The following is a 27,054-nucleotide window of genomic DNA, read 5'->3' as shown; positions in this document are numbered from 1 at the left end:
ACAATGGGTTAGGCAGATGCAATTAAGACTTCTGAAAAAGGTTACATATTTATTAAAATAGGTATTGCTTGAAAAGGTTTGGGACCATTTACTGCTTTTGTGAAGTGTATGGATTCAATAGATGATAAAGGAGAGGAATGTATTATCCTTGGTGTAAATCTTGCTGAACAGTTTGTATGATTTCTCCAGACTGTAACTATGTGAATGTAATTACTGATATTATGTGATACTTAATTTTCAATTTAGACATGCTCTGTTAGGGATTACCAATTTATGAAAATATTTTTTGTCACAGTTTCTGTGTGTTAGAGTTGTTTGTTTATTTCAAAGTGCCTTTATGTGTGCTATTGTTATCACAGCTTTGCTTATGTATTTTTGTTTGTGCATAAAGCAAAGAATAATTAATATATTGTTGGAAAAAATCCCCCTGTATTCTGTGTTCCTTTACTGTCTAAAGCAAGTTTAATGCTTCTGTCACATTGTCATTAAGGACAACTTAATATTGTGTATATACAGTATATATATATATATATATATTAATAATGAGAGAGAAGTACAATTGTCAGAATAAATAAACAAGTGAGAACAATATTTTTGTTAAAAAGATAAAGTGAGAGTTGTAGAGAAATGGAATTAGAGTTGTGGAATTGTACTGTGTTTATTTTTTTCCAGCTTTTGTTTGAGAACTTTACAATTTTATAGAGCATGGATCACACAGTAGGAGAGAATTTGAGAGGGGATCGGAAATTTTAATAATTTTAAATGAAAAAAGACATTTATTGAATAGTCCCGTGACCCTGTACGCAAGATAAGTGGTTTACGATGGATGGATGGATTTATTGAATAGTATCTGCTACATGAACAAAATGCTTCAAGTTTGAATAGAAACAAGTCAGCTAGTCCCTGTTAAGTGTGTTGTGGTTGGATTCTGGTTCCCAGTAGCTGAGAAACATATTAAATGTCTCAGCAGCATTGTTACCTACAGCAATGTTTGCATTTCTCTAGTCTCATAGTGGAATGTGACCATGTTAATATGAACAATACGTAAATAGATACAGCTTAACAAAGTAAACATTGATGTTTTTTCAAAATAAATTAAAACAATAAAAAATTAAAATTGCACTGACCAATGCAGAACAGAACACATATACCTTGTTGTAAAGCTTCAGTTGTACACACCAATGTGTACAGTATTCCAAAAATAAATACAAATAAATTTCATATTATTCACCATATAAACACAAAATCTTAAATTCTGAAGCTTCTACATGTACAGAATATTTTGACACAGGGACCCTCTCTAAGACACGGCCTCAAGCTCAGTTGAAAGCAGGGTCCTCCCATTTGATAATATACATCTTCCCACATCCCCAAACATAGTTACAGTTAAATTACCACAAACCAAATGCCAAACAGTGAACCAGTGGCTTTTTTGCCCTGGGCTCTGGGGCCCCAGGTGTTTTTGCTGATTGGTTATGCAGTCTTGATTATAAGCCTCTCTTAGCTACGTGTAGACAGCCTATCAATGGACTTGCACTTTGTATATGTTGTCTTATAGACCTGTAATTAGTTACATTTTAGCAAACAAAAAATAAATTGGCGACAATGATGTCATGTAATGGTTAGAGTAATGATAAATAACGGTTAGACCTGTGGGTTTAGTTCAGAGATGCACACTTGGAATGTTAATAAAACAAATAAAATGTCTACATGCAAATTCACTGTACTTCTACTTCTACTGCTTACACATCATTCTTCAAATGTATTTGTTTTTTCCTGTACTGTCATTCCTTCACTAGCTCGGGCCTGCATGAGGTTCATTTAAAGGTGACCCAGTGGGATTTTAAGGCATGCTTTCTAGTGCAATGTTGTTCAACCGTTTACATGACTGGTTTAGTACAGCACTGTTAGCACTGTTTAACTGTACCCAGCAGAGGTCTTCATGGGTCCACTTGGTTCCTAGTAGCCAGAGACAAATTTGATTGTCACAGGTCTCTGGTCTGTGTGTCAACATGTCCTCTAGTCCAGTCTGTTTAGATGGATACTATTCTCTATCCGCAATCCTACCCTTCACTAAATAAATATATTTATGTATGTTGGGTTCGGGCAGGTTTTTCCACTGTTCCACTTCAGATCAGATCCTAAATTTTGGACCCATGAAGGCCTGTATTGCGCTGCCATGATCATATGCATTTTCATGGCCTCACAGTAGGGAACCACAGCTTAGACCATGGTCAACCCACATCTCTAACCTCAATGCTTCACAATAATAGCTTTCAACAGGCAAACCATTGGAACACTAATATTGTGAAGCAGTGCAGCCTTATTGGTCAGCAAAGCACTGCTAACTCTACTAACACTGATAACAATCAGTTTACAGTGAGAGATATGGCCATTTTGTTAGTGCATTTATGTTGGCAGAAACCCTTTTGTGAGTGTGGGATGAAAGAAGAAGCAACCATTGAACTGGTTTGATGAAGACGTGCAAGAAGCAGACACATTGCAGTTCGGGTGAATGTCAAAAGTACAACATGTCATGAAGGTAAGCTACGTACTAACCTACCAGCGCCTCTGCATGAAATATTGATTGTAGTGACGATATTATACAATGTATTTTACATGCTTTTTGATGTGTTGTGAGAAAGGAAACAAATAATCCAACAAGAGTGTAAAAGTCTAGGAGGCACAACACACAAGCAATGGCCAGCGGGCTTAATTCTTACCTTCTTCTAACACACCTCCTGCCACAAGGCCACTTACTAGCATTGGCTATTCATTATTATTAGGTAATATCCTCCATCATTAGTTCTTATAGGGTTTATTGATGACCTTGTCAATCCATCGCAGGAACCTGCTAACACGTGTGTACACCCCAGGGAAAGCTGGGTTACCACAGCCATGACCCCAGGAGATGACCCCTGTCAGAATCCAACGGCCCCCCTCCCCCTGGCAAACCAGCGGACCCCCACTATCACCCTGGCAACTGTCCACACGGTGGTGCTCCGACAGGCTCCCGGCACACAGCATGCGGCTGGTGAAGCGATCACCATATCGCTTCTTACACTTCCAGGGTGGAAGAAGGGGGACCCAGGCCTGGAGCAGAGTCCGGGAGTACTCTGAGTCTGACAGCAGGAAGCACACAGGAAAAAAAAGTGTTCTCATCTTATTTACATGTGAGGACAGTGATGTGAAAGCATTAAGTAGAGGATACCCAATAGAAATACAAATAATGAAGCGAAAGTTATTTAAACATTCGGGAGGACCATAGGGTGCGCTGTACACAGGGCATGTTATGTAGCATTTGACGTGCAAAGCACACACCGGACACACCACAATGCAGCAGTCAAGACACAATAACACATGGGGCGTGTTGCCCTTGGACATGTACTACAGGTATATGTATGCTGATACCCAAAGCTTATTTCTTATCGTATTCATATCTATCCCTTACTGTTTATTCTATATATTACCACTATACATTATGTGCATCACTCTGCACTATACTGCTTGTGGCACTTCTGATTGGATGCTAAACTAAAATGTCCTGCTTGTCGTTAGGTATAGGCAATTCAACGTTTACTGTCAGTGGTGGATTTTTTTCAATGTTTCTCCAGGACTACCACCTTACTCTAACCATGACAGGGTTGCTAAAAACCTGCTGTATCTTTGTACTGGACATAAAGACTATGGCCTTGACACCAAAGTGGCATATAAACCAAAATGATGTAATAACCCTTTATGATGAAAGTTCATTTAAAGACAAGCAGATGGAACTCCCCATGTCATTGTAACCCTTTGAGGACAGGGCTAAACATGCAATGGTCTGAGCAGTGTAGTTACCTGTGATACCCCAGCCAGTGATTACACAGGCAGCAGGCCTCTTCTCCCACTTGTGACCTGGCTCTGGCAGACACACTGCACCAATGTGGGGGTTGAATGCCACACAGTTGCCTTCTGAGCCTTTGAGCCGCAGCAGGGCGATGTCGTACTCCCAGCCCTGAGTTTGGTACTTTCTGTGGATAATGATGCGTTCAGGGGATAAGGTGCGTTCAAAGTCATCCTGCTCCGCAGTGTGATAGTCACCCAAGCGCAACACGTAGCGGGTGGGGTCTCTCCCAAATCTGGATGATGAGACAAATGATGGTCTTAATAATGATTTAATGTGCAATTCATATTAGATGACATGCATAACCCCAAACTATAGTACTACTCATGATTAATACTCATACTATTTTGACAAATACAAAATACACAACACTAGGTAAAGATTTAAAATTTAAAATTGTTAAAAATAAAAACGCTACCAAAAGCTGAATACAAGCAAATAGATTGGATTTCTAATTACTTACATTTGAGTCACCCAGTTAAAAAACATAGTTTAGACTTTCATATTTGGTCTTGTGTGTGTGACATTTACCAGGAAAAATTACAATTTTAATGGTCAACAATGCAGCAGAATTACTAGATTCACAAATCCTGCTAAATTCTTGTCCATTTCAGTGTGAGGTCCATTATGTCGTAACAATCAAAAACATACAGATTCCATTAATAATGCATAGCTGGAAAAGAACTATGTGACAATCAATCAATAACAAGCATGCATCCTTTTTGAACTGAAGAAGCCTCTTGGATTAGAGGCAAGTTGACCATTAGAGGGAGCTGTCTCCTACCTCTTAAAGCAGTGGGCGGCGGTCACAACCCAGCAGGGGTTGATAAGTGATGCTCCACACAGAGGATGATTGCCTTTAGACTGAGACCTGAGCCACAGAGACACCTGCCAGGGCCACTCCCCCCTGAAATCACACACATACACACACACACAAGCGCACAGTTGGACTTCAGGGGGGCTACTGCTGGCTGAAACAGCTGCATATTTCCACTGACTTGTCAAGACATCTGCACACACAGAAACTCAAAATAGGCAAAATCTGACATTTTTCAGAAATTATAGACATATACCAAACTATACAGTGAGGTATATCTGTATTGGTTGTAGTGGTCACAATGAATGTCTCCCTACATTCGCAAACACACTGCAGCGCCAAATTCCATGAGGGGGTTTTTCTCACAGTGGACTGTATTTTGCCGTACTTCTCAGTTTTGAATAAACCTCTTATGAAAAGGTCCATCTCTGTAGGGATCCTTTTAAAAATGTTGTCATGTTGCGCTTGTAGTGGATGTAGGCTACTCTGATGGGCGCATTTGTCCCCAAGGATTATGTTGCAGCCATTATGGCTCGTTTTGCAGCTGCTGGCTAAGGCTTAGAGCCAGAATATTTCAGTGAATTAAGGGTTTATTTCAACCAAACCAAACTGCTGGGATAAAGGAAAAAGTAACAAAGTTTTGGTGAGCTTTATTTGGTTTCTATCCAAGTGTTTTTAACAATGACCCAAGAGGTAAAATTACCTGTTTTTCTCATTGGAGTCTGGTAGTGAATGTTGCTTACATCTCCTTTTGTACATGTGAATCTGCATCCATTTCAATGAAGCCAGAGTGTTGTGTATGCTAACCTAAGTGACTTATCTCCTCCAACGATCCTACGTCGACGCCGCTGCTTATTGAGTCGCAGGCCACAGGTCTGCATTGCCATGGCACCATCCCCGACAGGGTCCAGGGTGTAATCACAGATAACACCGGCATCCTCACTGTGGCGACAGTCATGGCCATCTTGACCCAAAGCCGGACACTGGCCTAAGGATATCTCGGTGCCCGCGCATCGGACGTTGTCTAGATGGATTGGACCTTGACCCTCACCAAAGTACGCCATGGATCGAGCTTTAGCAGAGCCACTGGAAGGACAGCACACAAAGACACACATCATGATTATTATTTGTTCCTTTTAGTACTATAAATACATTTATTACATGTAGTATATTTATGTATTTTTTTTAAAATTTCCAGTCCATTTTATTTGTCTGCTGTCCACTGTTACTACTGTGATTGTACAAATCCTTTCATTACAACAAATCATACCTTCTCATGTTATATGTTGGTATATACATATTCTGGTGTTAAAATTGTTTGATACAAATAAAATGTAAAAATAACTTTTAGTATTTAGCTCTGATAAAGATCGAAAGAAGTTGGCATTTGAAACATTTAGCAATAAAATATTATTCACCTAAATAAAAGCTTTAATCTACCTTTTCTCCTGCTCTGCCTTAGGGTGACTGAAGAATGTGTCTTTTCTGTGACCAGCTCAGTAGCTCAAATCAGCAGACACACACTGTACTGTGTGTGTCTGTTCATCTAGGTGGCAAGCTGCTTTATACAATTGAATTTGAATTGAATTAGTTTATTCATGGTCATGAGTACCTTAAGGTCAAAAGCACCACATCAGTTTCCATTTGTATCTTGATGACTTCCACGCAGTGTTATTGAGCAAACTACAATCCTGCCATTTAAAACTAAACTTGGAAGCTATTATAAACAGGTCCAGAATGCCACAGACGTCTCAAATGATCCAACAAAAGAATCCTCAGAACTCCATGATTACTTTAAAGCCATGTATAGGGTTGACGCCTTTATATCTCTGGCCTGCTAACCCCCTACAAGCCTGAGTGCAACCTGAGATCCTCTGGTAGTGGTCTGTTAGTTGTTCTTAGGTCGAGGCTAAAACCAGAGTAGACTGAGCCTTCGGAGCCAGGGCCCCTTGATTCTGGAACGACCTGTGGAGAAGATCAGGCAGGCCAGCTCTGTTTCTGCAATGTCTATAAAATAAACCATCAAAACTAGCATCAGATAGATTATATTATGCAACCTAATATCTTCTAATACACCTGGAATGACAATTGGAACTGTAAATTTGATGAAAATGAACTAAAATACAACAGTTATACTTTTTTTTTTTTAATATACCAGGTGAATGTCCATATTTTGTTAATATTTACTTTGTTGTTGTTGTTACTAATGTTGACTTTTATAGGGAGTTATCTTTAACATACTATTTCTGTCCATAAAACAACGTTCCAAATAACATAAAGCTTCCAAAACATTGAAATATTAACATTCCTGTGACCAAAAGCACCCCCATGCTTTACAGGCGTGTAACTTGAGAATCGATCCGGATTGAGCAGACCTTTCATTTGATACCCTAGATGTCTATGTAGCTACTACGAGTCGGCCACCAGACCGAGAAAAAGGCGAGAGAAGACAGGCACAGCTCCCAGGTACTGTGCAATAATCAAGATGGTGCCGGCAATATTTTTAGCAACAAATCAGCTGATTTTTGGAATGAAAACGGCGAAAACAGTAAAAGGTTGTAAAGATCGTGTGCTGCCCCCAGTACTAAGGGGGTCGGTGCTCAGGAGGCTCTCTTAAAGAGTTATACATCATTTAAGAATTGCATTCTCTCAAATATGTATTTGTTGTTTTTATGTTTTTATTCTGTATTTTAGTTCAATTATGTTTTAACCTTTTAACTGGATTATTATTATTATCATCATATTTAATTATTGGGTTTGTTATTATTATTATTAAGGTTCCTAAGACCTACTGCATGTGAAACTGAGTACTTGGCCTCTACATTCATTATTTTTATTTCACCCTGTGGCCCCACCACCTGCAGAGATAGGCATTGGGGTTGAGTGCTTTACAAGGTGAGTTCCAGGCAAAGGCAGGGACCTAGGCATGCTGACTGCCGGCATCGCAGACTTGTCTGTGGGACATGGCATGTCACGTCTTTGGTGGGGAAGCAGCAATGGGCTGTGGGAGGTGGTGATACCAACTACATAAAGTTGGGCTCACCTCTAAGCATGGCACTGGTTTGGGAACCAAACTCCGGGAGAGTTGGAGGGCTGGACTCTCTGTTTCTCCGGAGCTGCCCAGGGTGTGAGGTACCAGACAGCTATGGGGATACTCACAAGGTCCCCCTGGCTGAACGCAGCTGTTTTGAACTTCTCCCCGGAGGATGAGAATATTGACTCTATGCGACTGCGAGTCCCTGGGGCTAAGGTTTTGCCTGTTGTGTGTGCATATGCACTAAACAGCAGCTCGGGAATACCCTCTGGGTGGTGTTCTGGAAGAGATTCTGGCTGGGGACTGGGAGACTTCATCACTCACATGGGCAATGATGGAGAAACCTTGAGGGGGTGACTGGGAGGAAGTGAGTAAGTGATCATAACCAGGATGTTGTTTTGTTATTGGACTTGTGGACTAGCCTGGATTGGCCATAATGGTTGTTCAAGTATACTTGTGACCAGACAACCTTAGGCCAAAGGTTAATGATGACGACTTTGTGGTGGTATCATCACACCTGCGGCTGTATGTATGTATTGAACACACTGGTGAGTTGGATCAGATGGCAGTGGAGGTTTTTGGACAGACCTGGTAAAGTAAAGCCCCCTGTTCGTGGGATCTTCAACTCCCACCTCCGGATGAATGTATTACGCATCCTGGAGAAGGTTGGGGACATTGGAATCCAAGTGGGCCATGTTTAAAGCCTCCATTGTAGGGGTGGCTGGCATTAGCTGTGGTCAGAAGGTCATTGGTGCCTGTCATGGCAGCAAACTAAGAACCAGTGAAGGAAGCCATCAAGCTGAAAAAGGAGGCCTTTCATTGTTGGTTGGCTCAGGGGTCTCCTGAAGCGGCAGACAGGTACATGGAAACCAGAAGGTCCGCAACGTCTGTGGTTGTTGAAGCAAAAACCTGGTTGTTGGAGGAGTTTAGGGAGGCTTTGGAGAAGGCATCAAGGAATTTCTTCCAAACAGTTTGATGACTCAGGAAGGGAAAGCAGTGCTTCGCCTGCACTGGAAAAATTGTTGAGCGGTGAAAAGAGCACTTTGAGGAACTCTTGAACCCATCCAACACATCTTCTGTGGATTAAGCAGGTTGGGAGTGAGTTGCCTGTTCACGAGTTACGGCAAAATGGAGCATGAGATACAGGAAGAGCTCTGACATCCAGAGGGAGCTTGGAGCAGAGCTGCTGCTCCTTAGCATAGAAATGAGCCTGCTGGGAGGAGACCCCGAGGTAGACCCAGAACTCACTGTAAGGATTACATAGCTCATATGGCCTGGGAATGCCTTAGGATCCCCCAGCACGGAAGTGGGAAGTGTTGGTGCTGAGAGGGATGTCCGGAATACCCTGCATTGCCGGCTGACACTGAGACCCGACCCCAGATAAGCAGAAGATAATGAATGGATGGATATTTTGTTATTTAGTTAGTTAGTGAATGTATGGAAAAATGTCCCGACTATCAATACAGTATTTGCTGAGATCTTTTACTCTGGACTAAAGTGTGAACTGACCAACCAACCAACTGTCCTTGCCATCCCAAGAGCCACACTGCTAGCATGGCTAACACACTGATGCTACCATGAGGATGAACCCTTTCCATTTCAGACACTGCAAACACCTTTGTCTCACTGTCTTTTGTAATCATACTAACGTGAATCCCAGCTGTCTGCAAACTACAGCTGCATTGACATCATTCCAGCCATCATCACACACGCTTCCCCACTGGCCATTAATGAAGACCTCCACTCTACCCTCCTTCCTGCTCTCTCCAGCAACCAAACGCACCACAGGGCCTGCAAACAAACATTGCAGGAAAAACACGCCATTAGAGTGTTGTTGATGATAGTTATTCATGACCTAAGGTTTTCAGATGCTAGCAAGTTTTGACATATCCTGAGATTGTTGGCCTTTACAAAAGTAATATGGTGGTAAAAGTAACTGTTTGCCTTCTGTCCTCAATAGCCACCAATGTGTTTACTTACCAATAGGAGGCAACAGGCCTGGTATCTCATTGGCATCACCTCCCTTCTCACAGCGGACACCTACATCCTCACTGTGGGAGCAGTCATGTTGGCCCCACTCAGAGTGGGTGCAGGCCAGTAAACTGGCCTCTGTTCCCTGGCACTGCAACTCGTCCAGCAGGATGAGACCTTGGCCTTCTTCATAAACCCCATCAGGTGCCACCTCTGCTCGGCCGCTGCAGACAAGGCACAGCCACAGAACATCAATGCTATCTCTCTATGGACAGTCATTTCAATAGCATACAGAACAACATCACCAAAACTCTGTAACCTAAATAAAGTTTTATGATTTATGAGTTAGTTTTGTTCATTAATCAGTTATCAAACATTCATGTCTTATATATCAGAGATATACAACTGTTTTTTTTGTCACCATGTTTTCATTCTTACCAACCGCTACAGGCTGATTTCAGTTTGTTGAAATTATGTTATTGAAGGCACCCATCAGTAAATCAGTTTTCTTCAAACACCACCCATAGGCAAAACTATCAGCTTTGTACACAATATGTATAACAAAATGTTCAATTTGCTATGGACCTTACTGTGGATACTCATGGTCATTCACGTGTTGCTTAACTGTTTCCTCATTTGCCTCCCTTGTGTCTCATCCTGGCATCTATAAGATGCAAGTCCTTTTTATCTGAATAGTCATCTTAAACATTGTCAATTTCTGATGACAATGGCATAACTAGATCAGCTGTCAGTCTTCAAGTGTTAACAGCTCTGTATACATTGGAGTTTGTATTTGCACAGATGTTGTGATGTACTGTACTGGGCACACAGTCGTATTATTGTACATTGTAGTGATCATAATGCAATAATCCAAGTTATGATGAGATTGTCTCTTAATTTGTAGGAAATATTCAGTAGCCTATGTTTTAAAGAAAGTGCAAAAAAAATAGACCTCACCAATTAAAGACCTCCACAAAGGATGTGTGAGAAATGAATAATCAAAGTGACTGTAAGGATTAGAGAATTTAGGAACAGATGAGGAAGAGGATGGGTGACCATAGTGAAACAGAAACACAGGACACAGCTGTAGATTTTGACTGTATGTATTGAACAGCAAACCAGGAAATAAGCAGGTGGGATCCAAGCTAAATTCAAGTTACAGAATAGATTTATCCTCAGATTCAGTTAAAAATAACAACAGGGACATTGGTGTCTCACAGTGGATTTGAACAGTATGTGTAAAATTTAATGAGTTTATTTATTTTAAGTGGAATTGTATGATTTTCTCAATATTAACACAGAGATTAATCTCTAATTGTTGATTTAAGTACTCTGGGCTACAATGGTCTCTTGTGTCCTTGCTCAAGCCTCCAGGCAGCCTAATAACTCCACCATATTGATTTCCCTGTCACAGAGGAGCGAGGATTGAGGAGACATGAAATAGGGCAAATGAGAAGCAAAGATGGTCCTCAGCAGATGAACCCTAGTGATTGTAGTGATCCTGTGGCCATTCAATCCCAGTCTTACACCACCATGTCTATTTCCACAAACAATGTTCCTTAATGTTACAGGCAGACTGCTATGACATTTGCTGAGCACATTCATGCTCCCAGAGAAAAATCTGTTTCAGTTTTAAGTTAGCTAACCCTCACTGATGATCATGGCCTCTTGGTAGTGACCAAAAGCATGAGATCATGAATTCAAGCAGATGAAATTAGATTCTCTTGCAGGGGTTCCTAGGGTCACGTGAGGAGCTCAGACATACTGAAGGACCACAGAAGCAGTAGGTAGGTGGAAAATAATTAGGAAGGTGTAGAACATTTGCATTGAAAGGAGAAAGTGAAGGTAGTTTTGGCATTTGATCAGGATGCTTCATGGACCCGTCTCTGATTCCAAGCACATCCAATTCTGAGGAGACGCCTGTGCAGACCCCGAACATGCTGGAGGGTTTATATTGTAGTTTATTCCAAATCCCAGTTAATGCCTTTGTATCCCCCAGAATAAGTTGAGGATGTGACGGGCCTTGCATAGCCTGCTGCCATCTGGACTGGAGCCCATATAGGAGGCAGAAAAAGGGATGGATGGATGGATAGTTATAAGGCTCTTAGCCAAATTGTCAGTTTGTTGTTCAATCTTTGTGGGTTTTTATAAAAATACTTCCTTTCATTTTTGAGGTAAAAGAAACAGTGAGCGCTTTGACAGAATGATTATCTGCAGACATGATGGCACATGGTTGTTCCTCCCTACTTTAGATCGATATGTACCATAGGATAAATGCTCTGTATAGCGCCTTTCTAGTCTTTTTGACCTCTCAAAGCATCTGCATTCACCATTCATTCACTGAACCTAAGTGCTCAAACAGAAACTAACATTCACACACTGGCGGAACAGCCACCAATATGGGGGTTCAGCATCTTGCCCAAGGATACTTGAACTGCCGACCTTCCGATTAACGGGCAACCCTCTCTACCTCCTGAGCCACAGCCGCCCCCATATACACAAGCTCCAAAGGCACAGAGTTGTTCCATAGTGACAGAAATGGTGTGTTACAGATGTAGTGATGCACTGACCTGAAGCCCAGCTGTCTACACACTACCTGGGCGTTGAGCTCGGTCCAGTTGTCATCACACACAGTGCCCCATTCTCCTTGGTGGTAAATCTCCACACGACCCTCCATGTGGCTGTCTGCTCCCACAAGACGAACTGCACCATCTGCAACCACACAGGATCTGTTTTAGTGTTGGTGTAAGTGATCTCTTTGAGCTAACTTCAGATCACAATGATCCACCCAAGTCATAAAATATCTACCAGTGCTAAGTCAAAGGCAACTGAACTTGCTCTAGATTCTTGGAAACCTTTTCGCCAATTGTCCAAAAGGTTTCTTCAGTTCTGACTGACTGATGAGGAGTCTAAGGCAATTAACCTATGTAGCGTTGTTAACATACAGCAAGGAATACACAGACCTATGCAATAGGGCCACGAAACACCCACTAAAACAAGTGCATGGCCCACCACAGGAGAGCCAACTCCTTAGGTCAAGACGCAGTAGTATACCTACATCTAAAGCACATCTTTGAGGACAGAAATGTACACATTTTGGATAGAGAAGAAAGATGACTTGAAAGAGGAGTGAGGGAGGCCAAACTGGAATGTCAAACTGAAACAACGATCATAAAATAAAGTTACATCACTTTCCAGCCACAAAACAAAACTATGGGTTTATAGCCATTCTAGTGGCTTTGTGAGACTGTACTTAGGCATTGCAGTGCTTTGAGCTAAATGCTAATGCTACCAGAGCAACACAATGCTAGCATGTATAATGTTCACTAACTTAGTGAACATTGTACATGCTAAACACAAAGTACAGCTGATTATGTCTTTCGTTTTGCAGGTATTTGGTTCTAAACTAAAGCACTGGACAAATTTTGACCTGATAATAGTGCTCGAGGAAAATTTAAGGGGTCGACAAAGTTCTTTCAGAAGGGATATGAATGTCTGGAACAAATTTCATGGCAATCCATCCCGAAGTTGTTGAGACATTTCACTCAAAACAAAAAATTTGGACCATGTGGTTGTGGCTAGAGGAAAAGTCAAGTGATCGCCAAAGTCTGTAGGATTCACCCTCCGGGGTCCACAAATGTTTGGACAAACTTTCATGGCAATTCATCAGATATTTGTTGAGATATTTCAGTCTCAGATATTTCAAAGTGGTGGACCATCCAGCTGACCGACCAACTGACAGACAGATGTGAAGTAAACCTCCAAATAACTTCCTGGGGCTGCCCCACACTCAAAAGTGAATGAGCAGTGCAAGTTGATAAAGGTTTAACGCAAATATTCTCTGTTGCATGAAAGCAACAACCTGGAGAAAACCAATCCTGCTTGTTTGGGTTCAGTTGGAAATGGAGGCACATAGTTATTTTCTCTTCCACTTCATTGTTCATGTTAAAGATTTTGGGGACAAGGCTGATATTCGCTGTGAGCTTTCTGATTCTCTGTGATTTAACTATATTAAGCTACGGGACTTACAGTTGCAGGAAAACGTATGTGAACCCTTTGGAATTACCTGATTTTCTCCATAAATTGGTCATCAAATGTGATCTGATCTTCATCTAAGTCACAAAAATATACAAACACAGTCTTATTAATCCCACACAAACAATTTTATGTTAATGTTTTTATTGAACACACTGTGTAAACATTCACAGTGCAGGGTGGAAAAAGTATGTGAAGACTTGGATTTAATAAGTGCTTGACCCTCTAGTGTAAATCACTCTCTTGAGGTCATGCCACAGCATCTCAATCAGGTTGAGTTCAGGACTCTGACTGGGTCACTCCAGAAGGCACATTTTCTTCTGCTGAAGCCATTCTGTTGTGGATTTACTTCTGTGCTTTGGTTTGTTGTACTGTTGCTTCACTCATCTTCTGTTGAGCTGTTTGCGGGTCGATTGCAGACTAACATTATCCTGCAAAATTTCTTGATAAACTTTGGAACAAATTTTTCCGTCAATGATAGCAACCCTTCCAGGCCCTGAGGCAGAGAAGCAGCCCCAAACAATGATTCCCCCTCCACCATACTTCACAATTGGGATGAGTTTTTGATTTTGGTGTGTTGTGCGATTTTCCTCCACACATAAGGTTCAGATCAGAAGAGAAAGATCAGATCATACTTTCTGACCAATTTATGCAGAAATCCAGGTACTTCCAAAGTGTTCTCATACTTTTTCCTGTGTCTTTAGATAAGAAAAAGGGTGTGTAGAAAAATATTTCTTGGCAAATTAACATCTTTGTGGTAATCCCACATAGTGGCAATGGGACAAAATAACCAAACTGAGTATGTAAATGATTGACACTGAACATGCTCGTAAGCTTCAGGCTGGTGAGAGGCAGTAAGGAGTCTGCCTCTTTGAGTTTGTATGTGTGAACAGGGTATTGCAGTGGAGTCCTGACATCTTTTCCAGGCTGTTTTAACACACTTTCACACCTTAAATAACCCTTACATCACAGCCATGTCACCTAACAATGTGACCTCAGTGATTCTCATTGTGACCTAAGCAACTCTCATTGAAACAACAGTCGTTAAGCTCCAGGGAATGCCCACCATTGGACTACAGGCGAAATAGCTTCAACAATCTACAGCAAGTCCAATTGCCCTTAACTTCTAGATATCACAGTGATATGTATTATTGGAGGATTCCTGCTTATATAAACACAGTAGACATTTTGCTATTTATATAATTTTTCATATTGGTTTAACCAATCAGTTGCTGATTCCTAGGAATCATTATAGTGTCATCTAATATGACCCGGTGAGATAATGTTTCCTCGGCTCTGACCTGTGTATGGGTTGCAGGACACCCCTGCATCTTCCATGTGGTCACAGTTGTGTTGCGCCCAGACGTTATGAGGACACTCCTCCAGACAGAGTTCATTGCCTGTACACTGAACCCCATCCAGCCAGATGGGACCAACACCCTGGCCGAAGTGGGCCCATGTCCATGCCTTGGCCACGCCCCTGTTGGTCAGGACAGACAAACACCACGTTTTTGTATAGCACAAGGTCTTTTACACCCAAACAATGTTTGTTATATATTAATAGAATATGATGCCAAATGTAGTTGTTTGAATAGAGCAATGAATCATTTAAAGACAGCAGGAGAATCTGATCATTGTTTTTCATCAAAAAAAGTTTAAATGTTTTAGAGATTTAACATATTGCCCAGTGAAACAGCAAAATGTGAAGAATGGTTTAGCTGAAGTTTAGTTGAACCTACACCTACAGGTGCAATTGTTTTTGCGTTTTTAAACTTCTGCATGTGTCCAGTTTAGCTGGACCTGTTCTAAATCACAGCTAAGCTTGTCAGATGTGAAGTGACACAGCAACAGACCCCTTATGTTCCACCACTGTTGCTGCTTGGACCGCTGATAATGTACATGAACAGTATGAGAAGGGCCATTCTGCATAATGAGTGCTTTTTCTTTTAATACTTATGTACTTATGCTGCTCTCCCCCTTTGGGGCATAAGGCAGCGATAATGTTTTACTACCTGTCACAACCTTTAGCTGCTACTTTTCCCTCGCCCCATGAGAGACCCATTTTTGGCAGCTCAGTCTCCATTCTTTTCTTCCTGTCTTCTGCTCTGTGTTTTTTAGATTTTGTTTTTTCCTTGTTATTTAATCATCCCCCTCCTCTTATGTTTGGTATAACTCCCAGCCTTTGTATTTGCTCATCCTCTGTTGTGTTTTTTTCCAGACCTACTATTACTAAAGTATTTAAGTGGAGTTTAAATACTTTAGTATTTAAGTGGTCTGTTCACAGTCTGTGCCAGTTCACTTGTGTTTTTTGACCCCATTTTTCCCTAGTGCCTGGTTCCCCTTAGAACATTGACATTCTTTATGTAGCAGTAACACAGCAGTTGTTTTTACCCTAGGCCCAGCTGTCGGCACACCACCTCAGCATCAGCGTCATCCCACTGGTCATCGCAAATGGTTCCCCACCTGCCACCATGGTACACCTCAACGCGGCCCTCAAAGTCCTCCAGGCCTCCCACCAGCCTCAAGGGGATGCCAGTGCCTAAAAGACAAAAGGTCAAGAAAAGACTTCTGGAAAGCTTTCAGACCCAAGTCTCTGCAGTAGTGGGCATTCGCTCTTATATACGCGTACCCCCCAGCTGTGTAAAATTTGCCTGTTAAATTTGTCTTCTTGTTTTGGACTTTCTTTCCGTTCACCTTCCTGCTCGTCCTTTTATGTTGCTTCCAGGATTTAGTTTCTTTTATCAGTCAGCCAGCCAAGGATTATAACTTTTGCTGTTGTCAGTGGATTTTTGTATTTCTGCTGTGCCTATTCAGATTATTTCTCTTTTTTATATTGTTTTAATAAACTTAACAACTTATTTCTGCCTCCATGAAGGGTTTCTGCAATTGAGTCCAAAAACCTGTTTTCTGCCTTGTCCCCTATCATGACAGCTAAGTTCTGAGGGAATGCTGATATGTGTGTCAATCAGAGTCTTGAAACTATGGTGAGATAAACAACCAGTGCGAACAAGACAAAATCCTAGCCCTACTGTATGTATCCAACATTATATGTGGATATGATGCATCCACAATACGTTTATTAGTGATGTATTTGTTTAGTCTCACCTTCAGGTTCAGCGCAAACCACCCCTGCTTCATTGCCATGGTAGCAGTCGCTGGTCACAAACTTCCTGCTCCGGCATTCCAGCAGGGAATTCTCATTACCACGGCAACCCAGACGTTCATAGTGGAAGATGGAACCTGGCCCGAAGTAGGAATGCTGCAGGGCTGTGCCAATCTCACTGCATGAAAGTAATAGAGACATTGAAATGTTAATAGAAGACATTCAAGTATTTAAATGATAATTCTAATGGAAGCTATTAATGCCATAAGCTCAATGCATTCAGTAACATTACTTCCCAAAATGTTTACATACTTTGATTTTCCCAAGAAAAAAGAGTCAAGAGTCCCTCAGTTTTATACAGTTTTATCTGTTCAAAGCACCACCACAACACTACAAGTATTTTTAATTAATTAATAAAGTACTTTTAATTATAGTCCCCACAGCAACTATGTTTCCATTAATTAATTCTGTGATATACAGCGACCTCTTAGGAAACTGCTACCTCAGTTGGTTGCTGCTCAGTCTGCTCCTGTTTCTGTCCCTCCAGCCACTTCTCACTTCCACCAGACCCATGCATTTCTAAGGAATTTTCCAGACCTGCCATTCTCCACCTGTCCACCAGATACCTAGGACTTTCCCACCAATCCAGGTCACCTGACTCACATCCACCATCTCATCTGTTCACTTTGGCAAATCATCCCCACCTGCTGACACACCCGTCTCTCATAATCTCATCAGTGCTTCAGTGTGTAGCCTATAACCATAGACGGCATATTACTGGACAAAGCCACCCCGCGGGTTTGAATGGAGAGCAGTGGGATGGGATGCCACAGGTTTTGATGTCACTTTTCGGCTTCACTATTCCAACTCTGGCTTACCGCCTTGCCTATAACCAGCTCAACAGTCCTTTCCCAGTCTGACATGTTGTGAGCTCACATTCCACTAATCTGTTCCTGTTCCTGATTTTCTGCATGATATCTGCTTCCTGTGTTTTGACCTGCTGTCTTTCCATGCGCTTCCTTTCTGCATTGCTCCTCTTGTTTGTGCTGCCTCCTAGTCACTCACTGTAAGCACATGTTCATTTGAAAGTTGGTCAGTAAAGTCCTTTTTCTTCGACATGTTCTCCTCACTTTCTGCATTAGGGTCCTTAAAGTAACTGTGAATCTCAGAAAAGCCATATCCAACTTATTTTAAAATATTGTTAATGAGGCTAAAGGCAACTGCAAGCTAATTATTAACTCACTCTAACTCAAAGGCAAAACGTATATACAGTATGGGTTGGAAGCATACCTTTCCAACAGCATTGACGTCAGCCATCATAACACCTATTTTTAAAGCTGGTACCCACATGAACTAAACTACAGACCAATAAAGCTTACAAGGTAGCATTATTTATCATTTTACAACATAGGGTTGTATATTAAGATGAATTGTTCTATTCAAAATTATATACACTAGATAAATACTATCTACATTAGGGTAGAAAAATAACATAACTATTTTACATGGTGGAGTTCTGAGGATGAGGTGGAGCTGAGGAGTTTCAACCTGAGGCCATGTCATGCCAGTTGATGATGTTTCCAGTCAGGATGCTTTCTACTTGGCATAGGCAAGGCCTTTTTAAGTTTCCAGGCATTACTGAGCTTTCTTTACTAGCATGGAGATTTGAGATGACCATGCCAGGTTCTCTGTGATGATGATTCCCAGGAACCTAAAACTGTTCAAATGCTCCACCTCCGCTCCACTGATGTAGAAAGGAGTGTGTGACTTCACCTCCTTTTTCCTAAAATCAAAGATCCGCTCCTTGGTTTGCTGACGTTGAGCAGCAGGTTGTTCTCTGTGCGCCACTCTGCAAGACTGTCAACATCCTCCCAATATGAAGTTTCGTGATTGTTTGAATTCCGGCCGATGATGGTGGTGTCATTCGCAAGCTTCACAACAGAGTTCTCTCCATGTCGGGGGATGCAGTCGTGGCTGTACAGCGTGAACAGGAGGGGGCTGAGCACACAGCCCTGGGGGCTCTGGGGTTGAGCACTAGAGTGGAGGAGATTAGTCCACCAATCCGAACTGACTGGGGTCCGTTTGTGAGGAAGTCCAATATCCAGTTGCAGTATCCATGTTGTATTTAAACCCAGAGTGCGCAGTTTGCCAATCAGTTTCATGGGGGAGATTTTGTTGAATGCTGAGCTGAAATCAACAAACATCAACATGATGTACGTGGTGTTGCTGATGTCGGGGTGGCCATGGCACAGTCACTGAATAAGACACATTTACCAATGTGTCCTTGAGCAAGACACGTAACCACTGGTTGCTCCAGAGAAGTGTGACCTCTGTCATATATGGCAATTTAAGTCGCTCTGGATAAAAGCATCAGCCAAATGACTGAATGTAAATGTTTTTCTCAAGGTAAGAAAGGGCTGTGGAGAGCAGGGGAGATGGTATCGTCTGTGGATCAGTTGGATCTGTTGGATCTGAAAGAAAACTAGCGATGGTCTGGTCTGCCAGGGATTTTGTTCTTTATGTGCTGGAGAGGGTTAACCACTAACCCCTTGTAATGAAGCAAATAACTGCATATCTAAATACTGGTAATGTCACTCTTCACCCTATGCAGGTTAGCTTCAGAGTCAATCACTCAGCAGATTGCTGCTACCTTTTAGAAGCCATCAACTCCAAGTTAGACAAAGGGGGCATTGTGGGTATAGTCTTTCTTTCTGTTTCATGTCTTTCTTGGTGATAAAATCTCCCACCTTGTTCTCCTTGTCTGCATGTTCACCTCCTGTGTTGTCCCAAAGTTTCATAGTGACAGAGATGAACAGCATCACCATATGTAACCAAAGTAACTCACTCTCAATCTTGCCTGTGTGTGCACGGTGCGAGAGGGGAAGGAGAGACGCTGACCAAGAGCAGCTAGCAGGGGAATACATTAGCCTACAATAGAAAAAGATTTTTTATATGTTACATTACATTTACATTTAGCTGACTGGTGACCAGTACCAGTTGCCACGGGCTTTAGCCTCCTCATCAGCGTGTCCACCTCCTGTACCCGAGGACGCCAGTTTGAGTCAGGCCTGTGCAGTACATTCTTGGGAGCAGCCGCATACACTCACTTTAATCTTCTTTTTAACTTTGTTTGTTGACTCCATCGTCTTAGCGCTACTGCTAACTGTCCGCTCCCTCGCGATTTGTGTTGGGTCCTGCGGGACCCGTGGGATCCCAATCCCAATGCAGCTCTTTAGCCCAAATCTTTAGTCATGGAGTAAATGTACACATGTATGCTGATGACACCATTATCTACACTCATGGAAAAAGTGCAGAGGAAGTGGCAAACCAAATTACATCTGTAATGGAGTAGCAAGTGGCTTAATCACTCCTGCCTCACTGTAAACATGGAAAAAACTGTTGCTTGTTTTTTTCCAATCGCACAGAATAATCAATACTATCCTGAAGTCTAGATTCAAGGCAAAGAAAATGTAACCATCAATGAATTTAAATACTTAAGGTTGTAACTTTTAAAAACCACAAACTGTTTTGTAAATGCTATGTGCATCCTGTGACTATGCACATAGTGAACAGTATAAGGATATATCTAATGCTTGTTGTATGTAATGTGCATCCTGGGGACTGGGAATGAAAATATGCTTTTAGCTATATCTCTGCATAATGCATCACATTTCAAGTATTGACATTTATGTATATTTTTATATGGGTACCTGTCAAATTAACTTAAAAATAATGGTTTCAACATGTCCACATATATATTGTCGTTAGAAACATGTTTGGCTCTGTGAGACTGCCCTCACCCCAGTCCAAGTTGTCTGCATATGACACTGGCATCACGGTCGGTCCAGTGTGTATCACATACCGCCCCCCACTGACCGTTCAGGTAGACCTCTAGGCGGCCGCTGTTGCCCGATGACCCCCCTACCAATCTGGCTGCACCTGCAAATGGAAAAGGAAGAATTCCCACAGGTAAACCTGTTACTGTACATGGAAATATGAATAATAAAGTTTTAGTTTGGTACTTTTTTATATGTGAGGTATGCGAATGTGGAGAAGTCCAACAACATGACAAATACCAAGATGTAGAGCAAATAACAACACAGCTAGTAATGTAACTAACATTACCTAAGTTGTGGGTTAGCACACTGCTGCTCCAGTTGCTGCTGCAATTCTAACATGTAGTGAGGACAGTAATATTCCAACACTGACAAACTTTACACACTGCACAGAGTGGGAGGAACAGGGGGCTATCCATCTGTCTATCCATTCGTTCATCTGTCCATTCATCCATGCATCTCTGCTCAGACATCCTCAGATACCTGGTGCCCTTCCACAGCTCACCCTGATGGCAGTCGCAGTAGGCCCAGCTGATGGCACCGGAGCTCTGCCTGAAGAAGCACCAGGGATTGGGCTCTCGGTCTGGGTTTCGGCAGAAGCTATGTTCCCCCAGGCCTCGGCCCGGGTACTGTCGTATATAGTCTGGGAAATCTGTCCACTTCAGGCAGGGGGAGCCTGAGTCCGTGTGGGAAACTGAGCCATTATAGTAGCCCACTTCTGTAAAACCTTCTGAACAGGAGAGCGGAGCTGCAAACACAGATCATCACAGAGTCAGTCATACAGTCTTTACTAAATCACATTTCATGAATAACAACAAAACAATGAGCTTTAAGATATAAGAAATAATTATTAAAAACAAAGACAGCACCAGATGTAGTAAGATGAATGACTATGTTTTTAGTCAAAAGTCTTTACAAACTAATTTTCTCTCCATGAATACGTTTACAAAAAGCACAAACAGAGGGGCACAATTTTGGCAGTTGTTTAGTCAGTTCAACACTTTGGTTCAGAGCAAATTATTATATAATAATAATTTGCTCTGAACCAAAGTGTTAATATATTATATTAACCAAATATTAATATATTATATTAAAGTCTCTAGGAGCCACTAGTGAAGCTTTCTACTAACAGAGCAGGGTACCTTTTTTGACATCTCGCAGGTTCTGTTCCTGTTAAACACAATAGTTTAGAGGTCAAACTGGCGACCTTTACATTTGAACAGCAAAGAGAAGTCTTAATGTTAGATAAACATTCCAGTGATAATTTAGCTAATACCAGCTCTTGAGACTCTTTTATGAGTTTGTGCCTTTTTCCTTTGCTACTGATGAGACTGTTGTTTTCTGAGGGATGGGTTTGGTTCCCGTCTTTGGTCCGCTTCACAAAATAAAAATGGCTTGGTGTCTGGTGAATTGGGAGTTTTTAGTTGAAGGGGTAGACATGATCCTGTTGATCTAAACATCCTCCAGCCATGTTATTCTCAAAGTCACTTCAGAGTGTGTAACCTGAAGTCAGTGGTTTGCAGGACCATTTCAAATATTCTAAAGCATTTAAAGCTATGCCACCTTTTTTGTAGTATTTCAATGAAGTTGAAAGGTGTGGGAATTGGTTGAACTCACCAACAGTTATCCTGAGTTGACATTGTCGTTTTGGCAATGTCATGTTATGAGCTGTCTTTCTTTTTTTCAGTTTTTTTTTTACGCCTGGGGGGTTGTTTTCTATCAATTACATTCCATCCATCTGTCCATTCGTCAAAAAGCTCTAGGTACCAGGTTGCAGAAGGGTGAGAAGGGAGACATAATTTGGCGAGTTGAGACTTGGGGGTGACCCTTCCTTCTACTCTGCCTGGCCTGCTTGTGTTTTCTCCTCCCCTAGCAGGAAGTGGACTGGCAGAGAGCAGGTTGTTAATGAGCCGGCTCACTGGGACTGATGAGCTGGCAAGCCTACAGAGCTGGCCAATTCAGTCTGCCTTTGCACTCTCAGCTTTTAGTATTCACCATCTCTATACACTATTTTTCACTCACGTTGACACTCGCATACATAATACAACACATTTTATGAATTTGTTTTTTAGATATGTACTTAATGTATTTAAGTAAAGGATCTGAGTGCTTCTTTTACTATTGCCTCTCTGTGGCGCTGAAATGAGTATGTGGTTGGTCAGAGGTGACCTCCCTTATCAGGTCTAATAATTGAGAGTCCCATAAATAAGCAAAGAGCTTACATGATCCTCTGGGATGAACAAAATACTTGATTGGTAAAAAAAAACAAAACTAGTTCTATGAAGCTGAAGTACATGTCCAACATGACTCATGCATCTGGGGGGCAGATGGTGGTTTAACAAGACAATGATGTGGCTAGATGCAGGGAAGACACTTAAGAGCAACCAGAAGCACTGCCAACTGTAAAACGGATCTATAAAACTGCTTCCTGAGGAGACACTATGTGACTGGTTCTCACAAACACACACACACACACACACAAACAAACAACATGAACAACCCTGATTTATACAAAATCCCACAGTCAATTACTCAACATTGGCACATGTTGATTCTTGCCAACACAGCTGACAAGCATAAAATACTCAAGAGACAGCTCATCCATTTTCCAGTGGGAGTATCTGACAAGTATGAAGTCAGTATAGGTCTTTGTTCCAATTAGTGGTGAAGCCTCATTGCCATAAGGCATGAAGCATGAAATTCAGGTAATCTACAGGGAATCCACTGCTGTGAGCTATAGGCACAGGATAGATACACAGGATGCTGTTGTTGGAGACAGAATGAGCATAAAGGCTATACTATAGACTGCAAACACTAGACAGAAAGGTAAAGGATATTGGTAATTATGGCTTGACTGGTGGGAGCAGTTTTGTCTGAGCAGAGGTTGAGAATACATGGAAAACCTCTCAACCTGGGATTATAAAATTTACAATAAAAAAAAATTAAAAATTAAAATACATGGCCAGTACCTACAAAAATGACTGAACCTCATCTTGGATTTTTCACAACATTCAAACACTGTGGATGTTAATATTGTTGGACACTGATGAATTGAAAAAATCCTGAAGGTGTTGGATGGAATGAGGTCGGGGCTCTGGCAGGCCAGTCAGGTTCTTCTAGGCAAGAAGGGGGATACAAAGGGGGAATTGTATGCTGTAGTATTAAGATTTCCCTTCACTGCAAGTAAAGGGCCCAAACCAGGAAAAACAGACCCAGACCAAAAGTATATGAACAGGGGGCTCCACATATTGCACAATCAGCATTTCAAGTCCTAACACAGATTCTGGATTGGAATGAGGTCTGGACTCTGACTAAGCCACCTCTGGGCATTAACACTGTTGTTTTAAAGCCATTCCTGTATAGCGTTGGCTTTGTGTTTGGGCTTGTTGTCTTGCTACTTAAACCAGGTTCATGCTGGGGAGTCTTTCTGCTGTCTGTGCTTAGTCTACACCAAACATGGTGTTTAGTGTGACGGCCAAACAGCTCAGTTTGAATTTTCAGTTCATCAGACCTCAGAACATTGTTCCACCTTGTTTCAGAGTCTCCCAACACTAGCCTAGATGTCATGTACCATTTGCCATAACAACAGCTGGACTGCTAACAGATGCAAACAAGAAGCAGGACTCATAGTTAGAGTAATGTGGGCCACCAACTGGGTATGACAGTGTGAAACAACAGGTAGGATCAGATGTGCTGCCCTATGTGCCTCGCTCATCTACATACTTCACACAAGTTATGAGGCAACACATTTTCAGTAATGTTCATGTAGCTGTGGACATTCCCCCAAACAGACCCTCATATTAATAAAGATTTTCAGATCACCCTTACCTTTACTCTGCACAACATTCAAGTGCGCACCTTCATTGACCTGTGGAAGAAATACAGTGTCATGGAACAGATACTGAGTTTGAAGTAGAAAGCAGATGGATTACTGCAAGGCTTTTAAACAGTTTTCATGACACAGACCCAACTTTAATCTAAGATATCACACGGAAGACCCGGAGCTCACATGATGAGAAGCTCCTTGTTGGTACATCTGTTAACTATGCCAGCTTTTCATGAGCCTGTTTGGGTTAGCAGTGTACAGAATTAGGAGTTTGTCACCACTGAATAATGACCTCATCAATCAGAAGGGCAGACACTGTTGTGACTGACAGATAGCAAAGTGTTGCAGATAGTCAAGGGGGGCGGAGTCTTCGGATCTGAACAAGGAAAGATTATCGCAATGAATGAGGTGCAATGCAATGAAACATTGTTTTTGTATCATTAACATGTATCAAATTCATTCTGACAGTTTTCATTCAACATATATTTAGGATTGAATTAAATGAAATAAAAAAATGACCAGACAGCTGTGGCTAAAATGAAAGTTTGGGTGGAATAAGAGAAAGAATAAACTTTTTGAAGTGGATATAATGCATTTAATAAGGCGACCATGAACAGGTTACTGTCATGAACATCAACAGTTCAATAGTGCAGTAACAGTAAAATCTCCCTCCAAGGACTTTATTGTGGCCTTTCATATGCCGATAGATAAATAGTCAGGACATCTGGAGCCTAGGCAAACCATAGGGCCCCTAAACAATAAACTCTTGTCTTTTCTAAAGTAAAGTGGTAAACATTTAAGTAACTTTTTTTGTGTTCTTTGAGCTTTTTTTTAAAAAATTGCAGTGTTGGACAGGTTGGATCTGATCAGGGTTTGGGGGTTTAGGGTGTTGTAAAATCAGGTAGACTTGAACCAGCCTTACCTGAAAATGCTGTTAAACTGTGTGTTTCATGTTCATATTTCTGAGCCATGTGAGTGTGAGTCACATCTGCAGTGAGTGTGAATAAAAATGAGTGTAGACTTTGGCCTGCTGATAATATAAAGCAAACAGAACAATCACCAGTGAAAAAATTAACAAATTGACAGACTGTGGACATTTATTTAAGTTTTCTCTGTAGTCCAGCACACTGGATCTGAACTGAAACAATGACTATGAGCTCAAAGCACTGACGCTCAGTTTGAAATTGTTGAAATGCATACTGGGTGAAACGTGAAGGAATTACAGTTCTGTAATTATCTTCCAAAACTGTGTTGTACATTGTTCACCCAGTGTAGATATGCAGTTACTATGACAACATCAAATTCCTTAAGGCCGACAGTCAAGCCTTACAGACTGCACTGATCACACATAGACCTGTAGTTTTTGGAAAACACATCTTGTAATTTATGCATCAATGTTGTCTTTGACTCAACATGCCTACTACAAACATATCGTGCTGATTGGCTAGCTATTGGTAATCTATTCATAGTTACTTGAACCTAAAAAAAAATGTATTTAAATGTATTTTTTATATTTCCCTATGTAGCTATCATGTTTTCTGTTTAACTGTAAAGCCTTGTTGCTGAAATGTGCTTTATAAATAAACGTGCCTTGCCTTACTTTATCACTACTGTATTATTGTATTATTATCATATTGCATGCGTGTGTTCTTTGTATTCCCAGTCTGTTCATGTTAAAAAAGTGCATAACCCCCTTGTCTGTTTACATTCTCTTACTGATTTGATTTTCTTCTTTCTTTTCAATTGTCTGATCTTCAGAGGGGAGATGCTATGAGCGTAACACAGGCTAGAAGTCAATTCATCTGAGGCCATGGCAGCTCAGTTAAATATCTGATTCTGAAATGTTTAATGAAGTTGTTTTTGCACAGCAGGTGTTGTTTGGTAGACAGCCGGACTTGTAGGAGAACCCACAGACTCTGGAGCTTCAAAAACAAAAATTGAAGGTAAATTTCCAACTTAGAAACTGATCACATCACCAGATATTGTTCATCATTTTTTACTCATCAATATGTTATCTTAGCCTGGCTTAAGATCATATCAGAAATCTTAACTGATCAAGGCTATATGAAGAGATGGGTAAGGTTCAGAGTTACAAGTGTTCAAACTGAACAACGCCTTCCCTGCTTACAGCTTTCTTTTATCCCTGCTGGAAGCTGTTAGCGCCCACCTCAGGTTTCCACAAGAGATTAATCAACTCTTGGAGAAAGAAACAAAAAAACAACTCATGAGGTGCAGTGTGAGGGTCTGATGTGGATCTATGAGTTAGTAAACTTGTTTAAAGTGTGGTGCTTCAGATTATTGTCTCTAGTTACCCTATTATTAGAAGGCTGCCTACGTTATTTTCAGGAAACATCCTAGAAATTTTTTGACATGTGACATAGGAACATGACACAGCCTGTCCCGGTCCAGGCTAAATGACTAATCGTAGCCTAAACATCAGCTTGATATAGGCTGAGAGAGTCTGGTCTGCTTACCTCTGCAGAGACAAACAGGGCCAGAAACAGACAGCAGGAGACAAACCCGGGCACGACTTTCCTCCGGTCCAT

At 41.4% G+C, this 27,054-nt stretch overlaps 1 protein-coding gene across 1 annotated transcript; it reads right to left on the bottom strand.

The window, feature by feature from the left end:
• Nucleotides 1–673: 673 nt before the first annotated feature.
• si:ch211-51a6.2 (neurotrypsin) lies at nt 674–27,054 on the bottom strand. Its single transcript, XM_046071371.1, has 14 exons — nt 26,983–27,054; nt 24,511–24,550; nt 21,188–21,430; nt 20,647–20,785; nt 16,849–17,024; nt 16,135–16,282; nt 15,045–15,223; nt 12,279–12,420; nt 9,718–9,932; nt 9,387–9,528; nt 5,511–5,789; nt 4,671–4,793; nt 3,841–4,121; nt 674–3,122 (listed from the first exon to the last, which is right to left on the bottom strand). The coding sequence occupies exons 1-14, from the start codon at nt 27,052–27,054 to the stop codon at nt 2,803–2,805; spliced, it is 2,499 nt and encodes an 832-aa protein (XP_045927327.1). The 3' UTR covers nt 674–2,802.

This window comes from Micropterus dolomieu, linkage group LG15 (assembly GCF_021292245.1).
Source record: "Micropterus dolomieu isolate WLL.071019.BEF.003 ecotype Adirondacks linkage group LG15, ASM2129224v1, whole genome shotgun sequence".
In the NCBI taxonomy this organism is placed as follows: domain Eukaryota; kingdom Metazoa; phylum Chordata; class Actinopteri; order Centrarchiformes; family Centrarchidae; genus Micropterus; species Micropterus dolomieu.
The sequence above is the reverse complement of the archived record's forward strand: the minus strand, read 5'-3'. Positions and strand labels throughout refer to the sequence as shown.